Source organism: Oreochromis aureus, linkage group 3 (assembly GCF_013358895.1).
Source record: "Oreochromis aureus strain Israel breed Guangdong linkage group 3, ZZ_aureus, whole genome shotgun sequence".
NCBI lineage: Eukaryota > Metazoa > Chordata > Actinopteri > Cichliformes > Cichlidae > Oreochromis > Oreochromis aureus.
In genome coordinates this window covers 74725768-74740281 of record NC_052944.1, presented here as the reverse complement: position 1 = coordinate 74740281, position 14514 = coordinate 74725768, and the positions used below count along the sequence as shown (strand labels likewise).

The window sequence follows — 14514 nt, the reverse complement described above, 5'->3', positions numbered from 1 at the left end:
GCAGATCCCACTGGTGGATGACAGAGGAAGTGCAGGTTTGAGTTCATGCACAGCCTCTAACATCCACCAGGGGCGCTGCTGCAGCCTCAGCACTACTTCTCACAGCCCGACTACAAATGAAAAATTCCAGAATCCAATAGTTTTTAATTCCTTTGACTGATTCTAGTGTTTACAGACTGTTTGATGACCATAGACAAGTCTTGTGCACACCTAAACAAAGGGAACATTTGATGGTTCCTCTTGGTCACACTTTGCTCCTCCTCTCTTCCCTTCTGTTGTGTTTCCTCACATTTCTCCTGCTGACATATTATACACCAGGCCATGGTGGATTTGGGCAGCAAGCGGACTCTGCTGCACAAAAACCTGGTTCAGGTGGGCGCAGTTCTGGAGGCAGAGTGGGTGGAGGTCAGATGTGTGCAAGGTGACATTTATAAATATCCCATAGTGCTGCAAATGCAAATTTGTATTAATGGAAGATAGGCTTCATCAACTGAGTTGTGACACTCGCACAGAAGAGTAACACACACAATTCTTGGTGCCTAGAAGCTGCCGGGAAATGATTTTCCTCATGATAACCTCATGGAAAGGCATACGGGATATGATTAAACTCTGGAGTGAGTAATGGCCTGATTTATTGACCGGGCAACCAAACTGATGCACACTGTTGGTGTGCATTCTGCCCGGAGTGTCTTTCTAAAAGCGCTTTTGCACCCCTACAAAAAAAATGGAGGTTTGAACATTTTGGGATGGACCTCATTAGGCCGTTTCACTGAAATGCACATCTTGAAGCAGTGCCCGTATGCACCATATCAGCAAAGACTCTGGTGCAGGTGCTGTTTCAGGTCATCTTCCAAGTCGTCAGCCTGAAACATACTGACTGACCAGGGCCCATCATTCATGTCTCACACACATTAAAAAAAATCTGCTTAAGGAAAGAGGTGAGTTGGAGCCAGAGGAGCCAAATTCCACCATTCCTGCCTCATTACAATAACGATCTGACATGACATAGAGAACAGACATTGCATTTGTTTGGCCAGAGTCACGTGATCAGTGACGCCTGAGGCTTCGTTTAGAACGTAACTGATTCAGTGTTTTTAGGAAGTGAATCATTTGTGGGATTTGTGGAGTATTTTGATAGTGAGAGATAGCAAACCACTGATCATTCTACTGAGAGATATGAAGCCAGCGAGGAAGAGAGGAGGTTCTGTCATGTGGGAGTATTTGAGTTGATGTTGATCAGTGTTTCAGTTCAGTTATTGTTGTTTACTTTTGTCTTGTGTTTATTTTATCTAAAAACATGAAAACTTAAAATGTTATAAATCTGCTTTTCACATTAGAAACCTTATAAAAATGACCTTAAAATGTGCAGCATTTTAATTTGTTTATTCTTTTTAGCTGATAGTCTGTGGGACCCAGAATGACCATATAACTGCATTTCTACTAACTTGCATTGCAGCTTCTGTGCACTCCAGTCTCTTCTGTCCCGTGTGAGAGGATTTTCTTTAAAGCTGGAGAAATGATCTCCATGAAAAGAAACAGAGTCGTCCATCGCACAGTGAAACAAAATGTCTTCTTCAAAGAAATGAAACACGCTTACCTTAAATGCATCATGTTTTTACTGTGCAAGTTCAGAAGCATTTTCCCTTTAAAGTTCATAATCAATTCTACCTCCAGGTCAAAATATGTATAAGAAAATTGGCCTAATATATATTATTTATAAACATACCTGTCCAGTGATTAATTGCATAAATACCTGGAGGCGGGACCTCAGAGCAGAAGCATACTCCATGTGTTGTACATTATTATCTGTATTTTTCAATTATTGTATTTACCAAAATCAAGAAGTTAAGAAAGAGCACACCATGGTGAATGTTTAAACAAGGAAAGTTTATTGATCAAAATTATTTATTAAACAAATGAACAACAATCTTTTTCACACACAACAAAAATACAAAGCAACACAATGGAGGCCCAATATCAGACAGAACTCCACTCTGTAGAGTCATAGTGAAGCAGTTCGTTTATGTTTTTTTCTTTTTTTTTTTATAGATTCAAGCTGCTCTTCATACTTTTGACCACCAGATGTCACCAGAGAGGACTGTGTTTTAAAGCTTCTAGTAATGATCCCTTTTTCAACACAAGCTTCAGGAAGCTTCATTTGGCCATCACTAGGTCACAATAACAGAACTCTACTCAAAGCTGACAACAAACAATGCTGATAACTCAAACAAACGGACCTAACTAAGAGACAAAGGGGAATATAAATCGTGGCTGATCAGCCCACAAAAACACAAAAAGGGGTAAAACACACAAAACCTGACTGAAACTAACATAACCAACTCTTCACTGTTTTTACAACTGTGTGGCTGTAACTGCAGCCATCACAGGAGGGCAGCTGGAAACACTTTGGTGATTTAGTAGCTGCTGCTGAATTTTCTGTCCATCGTTTCATTTTCTTAGTTTGGAACAATCATCATGATTTAGCTCTACAGACGCATACTTTGCAACAACATCATAAAAATTGTAACTCCGAAATGACAACACAGGCACGGCTTCTTCAAGACGGGCGCTTCGCTGCATTTATTGAACGCCGTGAAAACTACAAACATAAAACACAAAGGCTTTAAGCGCTTCAGTCTATCAAAGGTAACACTTGTGATTTAACAACAAAAAATTACCTCGTGGCCGCCTGCCACTTCGGAGGTTCTAGAAGAATACCTTTACAGTCTTGCGCATTCTAAATTAAACCATAAAATAATTAGAACACTATACATTACAAATTTTCACAATATCACAATACAATTATGGCAAAGGACAAATACCTTGTACAGCTGGTAGACTAATCAGGCCTTTGCAGATAGCTCGCTGAACTCCTTAGCGTGATTATTAAACGTGGGCTCACAGTCTATATTGTCACGCCCCAAACCTCGCGATAATAGCGGTGTAATAAACCTTGTTCTTTGTGACAAGATAAACATGTCTCCTATACAAGATAAACACACCTTTACAATATTGTCCACAGAACTGTACAAGCAAGAACATTTTAACTGCTGGAACCATCTATTAAACTTCTTACACATAAGCCATTTCTGTAACACTTACAAAAATACTCAAAGTAAAAAAAAAAGGAATACATTCAAACTGAACTGGGAACAATGGTGTGTTCCTCTTCGTGTGTTCATCATTGAGTTACCATGGTAACTCAAAGATAAACTGTGTACAGCATCACTGACTCTTTGTCTCTGATTGCTTCTGTTGTCTTTCTTAGCAAAGTTCAGCTGACGTCATTGTCAGCATTTAGAGGTGCATGTAGATCAGATCGACATTTTAAATTATTTCCCTGAGAAAAAGACTCAGTGAGTCACATTTCCTGCATCAGTGAGTGTAGCACAATGTTGTGTTTAACATGTTATACAAAGAAAAAACAGCACTATAAAGAATATTTAAGTTGTTTTAATATTGTTGTTATTTTACAAAAAAAGGCTTGTAATAAAATTTAAAGGTTTACTTTGCAATTTGGCCCCTTAAAGTAGGCGAGACCTCACAATGTGACCTGAACTCCTAAATGTCCCTCAAACGTGATTCAGGGACCCACTTCACTGTCCCTCCCTGAAAGCTCACTGTCCTCACTTTCTGAAGGAATGTCCCCAACTGTACATTCCCTTTATTTCCTTCCATACAAGGTTTTTACATCCATGTCCTGTGGTTGTCAGCAGATTGTGAAGTAAAAAAACATTGAGTATGATCATATAAATGCACACAAACAGAGTGGGGCGTTGTCTCTGGACATCTGTTCAACCTGTTTTATGGAAACAAGTTCACTTCCTGTTGCTTTGTGTATCCACTCTGGTCTTCATGTCCACAATTCCTTTTTATTCCTCTCACAATCACGGTGCACCGTGAAAACTAGAAACAAGTAAGATGCTATCAATAGCACATATGACATCATCTCAGCCACTTATTTCTTTTCACAAAGTGCACGTCTATAATACATAAACACGAGAACCAAATAAAGAACACAAATAAAAAACAATATAACGATCTCACACCCTCTTCTACTGTTGTCATGGCAACCCACACACATATTTCAGCGTCAGCTACACTTATCAAGATTTGTTACTCAGATATGTGAGCTTACAGCAGGTGGAAGCAGATGTGGCTGCTAATGTGATGGGCACTGCAGATATAAGACGTGTCTGTATAGACATAACATCAAAGGGAGATAACAGGAAGTTGGTCTGGAGCACAGAGCAGTTTACCCACAGATTTGAACTTGTTGCTTTCTAAAGAACTATTTTAATTTTTCAAAAACCTTTTCTTTGTGTGTGGAATAAAACTTCCAAAACTGTTTTTCCATCCTGATGATCAGAAGAGTGTTTGAGGGTCTCAGAGACCCTTCAGAACAACATTAAGTGTTTAAAAATCTTTTAGCTGTTTAGGTGATTACAATCATGTGATTTCCAGGAAGTGCTGCAACAGCTGCATGCTCTCTCTCTCTCCCTGCAGACTATTTGCTGTTGACTGTCTCTACATGTTTTCTCTGTGTGTGTTTCTGCTGCTTCATAGTTTCTCACTGTAAACAGATGTACTGAGAGACTCCTGCACTGATGTTTCACAGTAAAGTCCAAACAGCCTCACTGGTTCTCCATAAAGAACAAAGATTTGCTCTCTGTGGCTCCAACACAACTTAAAGACAATCAAAGGTGGACAAAGTTCTGCAGAACAGCTGTGCAGGAGGTCATGACCTTTGACTTTATTTATTAGAACAAGTTTATCTGAATTAACTGACAGACAGTGGAAGGTTTTCTCTACAGGTTCATTTCCTGTTACTTTAATTCGTCTGTCACTTTGCAATTGTGGTCGACTGTCGGTTGGATGGTTTTGCAAAGAGATGTCTGCAAAACAGGAAGTCAAAGCAAAACGATAGACAGGTTAGTTAAGCTGGTTGGTACACAGTCGAGTTCACACACAGAGTATTTTAATTTACTATTTCTTCTAATTGCTTGTGTTGAATAAACCTTCAGTAGGTTCATTTTGACCTACAGAGAAAGCAGATGGATTACACCAACCTCACACTTTTTATCTTTATATGGATTTTTGTTCCATCCTGATGATCAGACGAGTGTTTGAGGATTTAACAGATTTCTTGAGAACAACAGTAAGTGTTTGTGTCTTTTTCTAAAAATCATTTTCAGTCTTTTAGGTAAAAAGTTTCAGTTGTCATGGTTACAGTTTGGTTAACATCCACCCACAAAAATGTTTGAACAGAAAAACTGTTTCAAAACTGAGTGAGACTTCATTTAAAATGTCATTTCCTTTCTAGTGGACGTTAAACCTGTAAATCCTGAACCATGAAATCATTGCTCGATCATTCAAATTTTATTGGTCCAACGCATCAAACGTGACTCCAACGTCACTTCCGTACGAGACGTTGCATCCTGTAAGAGTGGAGTTTGACGGAGCGGCTGAACGACAGATCGGTTCTAACAGTCAGTGACTTTCAGCTTTATTTAAACCTTAAATTTAATCTTGTGTCGTCAGATTTAAACTCAGGTTCAGTTATTGAGTGAAAACACCAACAGACTCAGACATTTAGGACAAACTAAGAGTCAGATGAGCAGAAACAGAGAACACGGACATGTCTGCTGTAACTGCGTCACTCTGCTCCACTTTGCTGATGTTCGATGGAGTCTTCATGTTTGTCTCTGCAGGTGAGATTTAACTGTTAGAAAACAAACTGAGTGTCACTCTGGTTAAATTATTAATAATATTTCTCAAAGAATTATTTTCATATTGATTCAGTTTCTCTGTGTGTGTGAAGGAGACACGAGGCTGGTGGGTCTGTGTGGACGTCCGTGTCTGTGATGCAGCTGTGACAGAGACACAGAAATCTAATGTGTTTTATTTTCTTTAGATTTTCCACCCTGATGACCACAGAGGCCTTTGAGGCTTCCAGACGTCCTTCACAACAACAGTAAGTTTTTCTTTCTGTTTCTAAAACTCACTTTTAGTCTTTAAGCTAAAAAAATCTGTTTGAAGGTTTCACTTTACAATTCACCTCCATAGAAAAAAAGGAAATTTAGCAGAAAACCTCAAATTCTAAAACTGGTGATTCTTTGTTCTTTGAATTGGACAGCACTGGATGAACTGGTGATTTACACAGGCTACTGGTTTTGTAAACTGGTGCAGGCTGCTGCTGGTTCTCAGGTTAGTCAGAGTTATGTCGCGGTGTTGTTTGATAAGCTGCTCGGCAGACACAGACCTCCGACCTCGGAGCTGAAGCTGAATCAGGAAGAGGCGGAGCAGGATGTGAGCTTGAAACTTGCTGTGGGAAACAAACTCGGTGCAGAGACAAAACAAACTTCTGCTTCAAAGACACAAACTGTTCATGCATGACGACTGACACATGAAACAGGTTCAGATCTTTCCTGCCAGGATGCTTCAAGAACTGAAGAAATAAAACTTTCTTTCCACTTCACCTCTTCTGTTGTGACGCACTTGTTTCTGCTCGACCCCGCAGTGCAGCGCACCAAACGTCACAATGACACAACTTCCTGAAAACAAATGTTACTGATACAGTGGCTTTCAGGGGTTTTAAGCCTAAATTTTAATCTCCTGACAGACTGAGACATTTAGAAAAAGCTAAGAGTCAGATCGAGAACACGGACATGTTTGCTGTAATTACGTCACTCTGCTCCACTTTGATGTTTGCCGTGTTCGTCTCTGCAGGTGAGATTTAACTTTGACATAAAACAGGAAGTACTGGCTGCATATTAAACATATTTCCCTGAGACTAATTTTCATCCTGATTCTGTTTCTTTGTGTGTGAGAAGGAAACAGGAGGCTGTGTGTGTCAGTGTGATGTGTTGTAGTGTCAGGAGTCAGTATACAGCTACAAAGCTTTTTGTTCAGTGTATACAAACAGCTGTAGCTCCATAAAGGCAGCATGCAGAGACTCACAGTGTCTTATAATGAGAGGCTGCTTTCTCTCACACATTATGTTCACTTATTATCAGCACATGTTGTTGTTCTGTGGAAGCTGCAGGATCTCAAATCATTATGTAAAAACAAGAAACTACAGGTCTCTAGATTCTTTTCAAAATCATCTTGTGCTGATGTTTGAACCTCTCTGAGGACTTCAGGGGCACCAAACACTGGAGTATAAATCTATAGAAAATAGATAATAATAGATAATAACAATAATAATGATAATAATAATTGTATATGTGTAGCTGCTGTCAAAGTAAACAGTTGTACTTTGACCTTTAACCTCTCTGCTCTGTGTTGTTTCCTCTTTCAGACCAGGAAATCATCACAGCTGAGTCTGGACAGAACGTCACTCTGACATGTCGAGCTTCAAACAACATTATAGCAGTAAACTGGAGCAGAGCTGACCTGGGAACAAAATATGTCCTTTTTTACCGGGATGAGCGTTTTTTTCCAGACGACCAGCATCCATCTTTCAAGAACCGGGTGGATCTGCAGGACAGACAGATGAAAGATGGAGACGTGTCTCTGATTCTGAAGAATGTGACGATTAATGACACTGGAACATACGAGTGTCGAGTTGCCCAAAAAGAACCAAACCAAGAGATATCCAGTTTGAAGCTCATCAGCAGCATCTACCTTCATGTTGATCCTCCAGGTGAGTGAGTAGAGTTGAGTGTGTGTGTGATCAGAGGTGAAGCTGCTTCCTGGTTGTTGATGTTTGTTTCTAAAGATGTTGTTGATGAGACTTTGTAGAAAGCAGCTGGTCTGAGTGATGTGATCAGAGTGCAGTAGATAATGTCTGACAGCAGTTTGAAGAGGAAATGGATTCTGTTCTGTTCTTCACTCATCACCTACCTGACAGCTGACACCTCACACCTGTTTCTTACCTGCAGGTCACACAGGACCATCTGCTGGAGTGATTGTTGGAGTGATCATCGGTCTGATTGTTGCTGCTCGATTCTTCATCTACAGACATATAAAGAACAGAAATTTAATTTAAGCTAGCATCCTGAGGAACATGAGCAAGTTTGAAATGATCATCGGTCTGATTTTTGGTCTGTAGAAAACATAAACAACCGTAGAGTCAGGATCCGTAACAGCCTCCTGCTGAACTGCAGTTTGAAATGTGAGTTCTTTACAGCTGAACTCCTGGAGTCTGAGTCTCCTGATGAGCCAGACTTCATTTAGTGTTATTAAACATTCAGAAGATGATCTGAGGACAGACATCAGTCAGCTGTCGGTGATTTGAAGTTACTGTTTTTGTTTGTTTGTTTGCTTTGTGTGCATCAGTATTAGTTATTAGTTTGTTTTAGTTTCCAGGTTAGTCGCTCATCTCAGTGGAAGAGTTTATGTCCTTCAACAGTGTTATTTACACTTTTGCCTTATTTCTATGTGGAACATTCAGGACTTCCTCATTCAAACAAAGAAAGTTTGTTCACAGTGATGAGTTCAGTGTTGTCTCTGTCACAATATCAGAATCAGTGAGTTTGTTTCATCTTCAGGTTCAGCTGTTTGTAAGGTCAGACTCACAGACTGATCCTCATGTTTAGATGTTACACAATAATTACAGACACTGACTGACAACACAAACACAACACAAAGTGCTCAGGGTCCATTTATCAGCTAGAACTGAGTGACTGAATAATCTGATATTATTATGAAACCAAAGAGAAATGTGTTACATGGAGCTGCAGAGTCACATGTTTCCTCCTCTGATCTATGAAGCCTTAACTTGTTCCTTCAAGAAGGAGACTCTTCAGTTTAAACACGTCAAGATTATTTATTATTTTATTTTTATATCAGTTTGTTTATCGAAAAAGTTTAAACGTGTTACTCTTGAATGTTTTTCTTTGCTTCCTGTAAACATTTCCTGACCTCCTGTTTAAATGTGTGCAGATTTAATCTTGAATGTAACAATGTGAACATTTATATACTTAACTTGACATTATTACAACCTGTGATCTGTGGAAGCTCAGTATCGCCTCTTCTCAGAGGTAGGAGATAAATGACAGAGATGAAACCTGGCTGTTCATGATGTTTGTGTATGAGGTGTGTTATTGAGCACAACACTATACACAGTTTTTCTGTGTTAACATCTTTGTGCCAACTTTATCAGACCATCATGTTCAATGTTAATGAGAAGAGCTACAAGTTGATTTGTACTTTGAAGTGATCAAACATTCATATTTCACGATACACTTTCTATGCGAGCTAGCTTCTGTGCTACTAAAACCTGCTGTTATTTTGCTGTTAATGTATCCTGTTCATATGCACATAATAAACATAATCTCTGAATGATAAACAAACCTTTGTCTGTCATTTCATACACAACATAGTGTTCAGGTCTTACCTGAGCATAGCTACAATATCAGCCATTAAGCAGATCTGTGAGGTAATGTCCAGTGTGTGAGTTTGTGGCCATTTTTGTTGTATTCTTGTGAGTTGTGATTAGTTTTGGATCCTCCCATTAATTATGAAATGAAGCTGTGTGGTGGAAATGTCAGGAGGGGCAACGGGAGGGTTGTAATATGATTGGGGTTTGTTTTAAATTACTTTTTGAACATGTGGAATTAGATTAAACGAAATTTTGTTCACGTCTAAGTTACAAGAAATTATTTGGTTGAATTTTGGTATATTTGATGTTCATTTTTTAAAGAATCAAGTCAGAATTGTGTTGTGAAACAAACCACCTGTTGCCACCCACGGCCGTTTATTGGAGTGTTTTTGTTTTGAAACTTAAAGGCTGTGACAAAACTTTTTATATTTTCTTTTGCTAGATTGTGGGGGTTTATTGTTGTTGTTTACAGCTGATCTGTATTTGTGTATAAAGTCATGCTTCGGTAATAAACAACTCATTTCTAAGAACCTTGCTGAGAACATGGATCATCTTGAGGGAAGGATTATACTAAACATTTGCACTTGGATTATAAAATGAGGAGAACTGGGGGATTTATAACTTTCTATTTGTTTGTTTTGTTTTTCTCAGCTCTCTCTGCTGTGCTGTATTATGGACGTGTGCTGGTTATTTAAATACATCACCAGAGGAGGCAGGCAGGTGACCTGTTGTCCATGCCACTAAACTAAATACCTCATGATTCACCAAGTACTCAAATCATTTGAGGAGAGCTGCCATTAAATACGTTTCTAGCCATTTCTACTAAAGTAAACATTTCAGAAGCAAAGACTGACAATTTATACAGAAAGCTGGTTCAGACTTCCTGTACTGGAGTAGCTGGGATCCACAGAGACTCATTGTGGAGGACAGCTGGGCTGTGGTGCAACGAGCCCAATAGAGTGACAGAGCAGAGATGAGAGGTTTGTCTTTCTGGGATTCATCTGGAGTGGTCTAAGCATCAGGAGATTTTTTCTTTGTTGACACACAGGGAACATTCTTCTTGGAAGTGATTAATTTTTAGGACATTTCATTGAGGGGTTGTTCTGGATGCCAGTTTAAAAAGAGCATTGAAACTGCACTTAATAAATAAATAAACAGCAGTGTTCCTGGTTTGATTCCTGTGTTTCAGCTCACATCTGCCTCTCTCACTGATGGCAGAGGAAAATGTTGTTTTTTGGATGCTGCTTTTTATCTTTATGAAGCACAGACTTCAGCAGTCGAGAAAGCTGACACAGCGATCTCGGCTTAGCAAAAAAATCCACGGGCACCAAGCAGGCATCAACAGGATCCAGAAAACGCAGAGAGACAAACAATCTTGGGATCAATCCATATGCTGGTCAGAAATAATATAAAGAGAAACTTGGGAGTGACAGACAAGCAGCCACACACACCGGCGCCATCTTGAATTTGCACTCATTCAAATGTGTTATTCTATAAAATCTAATTCTTAATAGTTTGTATAAGTGTTTCCAGTTCATTCAGACTTTCGGATGCTTGTTTTAATCAGTTCTCAGGACCATGGCGTTAAATTCCTGCCTCTTTGAAATGAACTCTGAGTCTCCTGCTGCTGCTCAGACTCTCAGTGAACCTTCAAGTACAGAGATGGTTCTTGACAGTTCAGCTTGTAGATGCTTTGTGTGAGGTTTCCAGCAGATTTCATCTGAGAAACTTGCTTCACCTCAACATTATTTATCAAGAATTTTGCTCCAGCATCTTTTTTCTAATGTCCAAATAACATAAATGTAGTTTTATTCAAATTTAGCGATAAGTTTTCTGTCAATCCATGTTTTCAGTTTGATCATTTCTTGTGTGACACACAAATCCTCTGTGTCAGCAGTGTATAATTCACACTTGTTAATTTAGTTGGTTGTGTCATTGTGTTAATGGCAACTCACCAAAAGTTGTTGATGCCTGCTGGTGGCTGTTGGAGGATCCTGGTGGTTTACTTTGAATGTTTATAACATTTATTTTAAAATAGACTTTCCAGCATTAGTGCTATAATTTCAACCCCACAGTCATTACTGTTGCATCATCTGATATTAAAATGATAGTAGTTAAAAAGTCATTGAGGTTATTATAAAACCATTTACACACATCTGTAATTTATCATTTAAAACTGGTCGATTTCCAGACAGAATGAAAATAGCAAAAGTTATACATCTATACCAATCTGGTAACAAACATTTCACAAACCACAGGCCTGTCTCTTTACTACCTCAGTTCACAAAAATGATTGAAAAACTGTTTAACAGCCGACAAGAAAAAATTACATATAAGCATAAACTACTCACCGAGAGTCAGTATGGATTCAGATGAAGCAGATCAACATCATTGGCACTGTTAGATTCAATAGAATACATCACAAATTGCAGTGACAAAAAGCAATATGTGGCTGGGTTATTCATAGACTTGACAAAGGCATTTGATACTATAGGTCACGATATATTAATAAGACAACTGGAAAGCTATGGTGTCAGAGGCTAGTTTTAAATTAGATCCTGAGTTAAGTAAGTTACAGGAAGCAGTTTGTGAAATTAAATGGTGGTTGCTCCGTATGTATAGACATTGCATGTGGTGTACCACAAGGGTCAGTTTTGGGCCCCAAATTCTTCAACTTAATGACATTTGTAAAGTGGTGAAAATAAATATTTGGGGGTAATAATAGATGAAAAACTTAAATGGAGAGCTCACATGAGATATATTCATTCCAAAACATCACGAATCATTGCAATACTAAGTGAGGCAAAGCAGCTATTAGATGAGACATGACTTCATATCATCACTTCATATTCTCTTTTCCCATCTTGGATTGGGCTGCAGATCAGGTTTAGCTTGTTGTCGAGCTGTTAACTTTTTACTCCGAGCAACAGTAAGTGTTTCATGAAATGAATGATATTCACTGCACTAATGACATCAGTCATGGGAACATTTTGCAAAGCTGTGCCTTTTCTGGCTTCCTCCTCAAACACATTAGTTATTTTTACCTCAGAGGTGTAGACTTCTCTCAAAGCATCATTCCTACTTTCTCCACTTTAGCCTGTGAATTAAGGAGGTCAAAGTGTTTCCTCATACAGAGAAATGAGGGAGCACAAACCTGCAATAATTCCTATTCACTGACATGCACACACTTTATAAATCTGACTAATTTTACATGAGAACTTGTTTTTTTTTAAAAACAATTAACAACATTTCTTCACACATTAGTGAATGAATCCCAGTGTGTTTTTTAAACTTTAAATTGTGAGTGGCAACCAGTGATGAAGAGGAAAAGTATTCCTGCATAATCAAGTTAAAGAAAGATCATGATGGAATCATAAAGACTCCTGATATTCATATGAGACTGAGCTAATAAGAAGTGATGTTGAAGTGATGTGATTGAGCTAATAATAAATACAAAGTACAACATAGGAAAGACGAAAATGTAAACAGTGTGATGAAATTATTATAATGGCTGGACTTTACTCCAAATGAAGTATGTGAAAGGTTACACTGAAGGAAAACAGCAGAGTGATAGCTTGGCCAAAGTTGCTGAAGAAAAGCAAGAGACAGATGCTGTCCAGTGTAGCAGGTGATTTATTTACAGTCATGGTGACCAAAAGAATATTCACAAAAACTTATATACTCAAGCTATCCAGACACTATGGAATTTTCCATTCAATGGGTAAGACTAAACATTACATTCATAGTCATACACTTATGCTGCTACTTTTCTCTAGCAGGAAAACACAGACACCTCTGCAGTGTAGCCATCACATTTTACAATAATACTTATAATTCTCAGGGAAACAAAACCCTAAAATTTGCTTTCATTAAACTACAATTTTTCACCTGGTCCATTCCTGTGGCATCAGAACTAAATGGGAAGCTATAAATACAGGAAGTGAGGCAGCACGTCCCCGTTTTGCTCCTGGTAGAGAGGTAAGTAAGCTGACTTCTTACCTTCTTAAACTGGACAAACTAACAGTTTAAATAATAATATTAAATAAAATATTAACAAACTTGATGAAGTTGATTTAAACCAAGATTTTATAATAAGTAATCCAGAACATAAACAAACCTGGGATAGTCAATATTTGCAAGATACACAATAAAGATAAGGCGGGGCTAAATCAAAACAAGAATATTAACTAAGAATAACAAGCCTGAACTCTGGGCAAATGGTGTTCTCACCTACTTTGTCACAGTGTGGCTCAACCTAGGGGAGACCGTTCAATGTGGAGGAGGGAGAAGGGGAGCATGTATAAAATTACACCAAGAAATTATAAAAGATTAACTGCTGAACATAGTGTACTTATAAATTAGAATTACATTTTTAAGCTTTTTCCTCTGCTCATTTCTGCTGTGTTGGATTATAGCTGAGTCATTTTCCTGCTTAATTATAATTTCCAATGATTTGGCTCCCTTCCTATTGGACTCTATTGACATAGAACAGAGATAAGGGCATCTTCAGGTCTGGATGTACCCATTCTCCTCTCTCGTTCCTTTCAAGATCAGTATTTAAACTGCTCAGTAGATTAATTGGACACAAATAATTCCAGTGATCATTATGTGACTAATATTATTTGTTTCAGCTTTTGCTTTGCTCCTGCTAAATTTATTTAATAAAAAAGCCAGCAAACAAAGTCTAAATTGTGGACATTCTCTATTGACCCTTTGTGAAATGGTAAAGATTAAAGCCTGTGAATTATAGTATCAGTCAAATAGTTCTTGCAGGTTTCTTTAAAATTAAAAATTAACAGACACTTAAGGCCTATTTTCCAGGCCACTGAATCTTAAACCTGTTAGTTAGAAAAGGCACAGAGGAGAGCTGCTAATAATGGATGCAACTGCAGGATTGCACTTGAACTGCAAGGTCACCCAGGCCAGAATTAACCTAACTAAGAGACAAAGGGGAATATAAATCGTGGCTGATCAGCCCACAAAAACACAAAAAGGGGTAAAACACACAAAACCTGACTGAAACTAACATAACCAACTCTTCACTGATTTTACAACTGTGTGGCTGTAACTGCAGCCATCACAGGAGGGCAGCTGGAAACACTTTGGTGATTTAGTAGCTGCTGCTGAATTTTCTGTCCATCGTTTCATTTTCTTAGTTTGGAACAATCATCATGATTTAGCTCTTCAGA

General features: G+C 38.4%; 1 protein-coding gene and 1 long non-coding RNA gene across 4 annotated transcripts; one reads left to right on the top strand and one right to left on the bottom strand.

The window, feature by feature from the left end:
- Nucleotides 1–1869: 1869 nt before the first annotated feature.
- On the bottom strand, nt 1870–2934 carry LOC120437606. The gene is made up of 3 exons (XR_005611286.1): nt 2823–2934; nt 2679–2737; nt 1870–2599 (listed from the first exon to the last, which is right to left on the bottom strand). It is a non-coding gene; the product is annotated as an uncharacterized LOC120437606 (long non-coding RNA).
- A 1994-nt stretch (nt 2935–4928) lies between these two features.
- On the top strand, nt 4929–9292 carry LOC120437604 (coxsackievirus and adenovirus receptor-like). Of its 3 annotated transcripts, none has more exons than XM_039608151.1 (5): nt 4929–5711; nt 5915–5974; nt 6137–6729; nt 7301–7645; nt 7884–9292. In XM_039608151.1, the coding sequence occupies exons 3-5, from the start codon at nt 6669–6671 to the stop codon at nt 7988–7990; spliced, it is 513 nt and encodes a 170-aa protein (XP_039464085.1). In that variant the 5' UTR covers nt 4929–5711; nt 5915–5974; nt 6137–6668; the 3' UTR covers nt 7991–9292. The 3 variants fall into 3 exon arrangements, 1 of the variants encoding a protein (XP_039464085.1); XR_005611284.1 differs by lacking the exon at nt 6137–6729 and having other exon boundaries at nt 4934–5158; nt 5324–5711; XR_005611283.1 differs by lacking the exon at nt 6137–6729 and having other exon boundaries at nt 4936–5711.
- Nucleotides 9293–14514: the final 5222 nt, after the last annotated feature.

Coding starts and splice junctions, on each gene's coding strand:
- LOC120437604 (XM_039608151.1), top strand. CDS start 6,669: ATGTTTGCTGTAATTACGTCACTCTGCTCCACTTTGATGTTTGCCGTG. Junction 6,730..7,300: donor TGCCGTGTTCGTCTCTGCAG/GTGAGATTTAAC, acceptor TTCCTCTTTCAG/ACCAGGAAATCATCACAGCT. Junction 7,646..7,883: donor CCTTCATGTTGATCCTCCAG/GTGAGTGAGTAG, acceptor TCTTACCTGCAG/GTCACACAGGACCATCTGCT.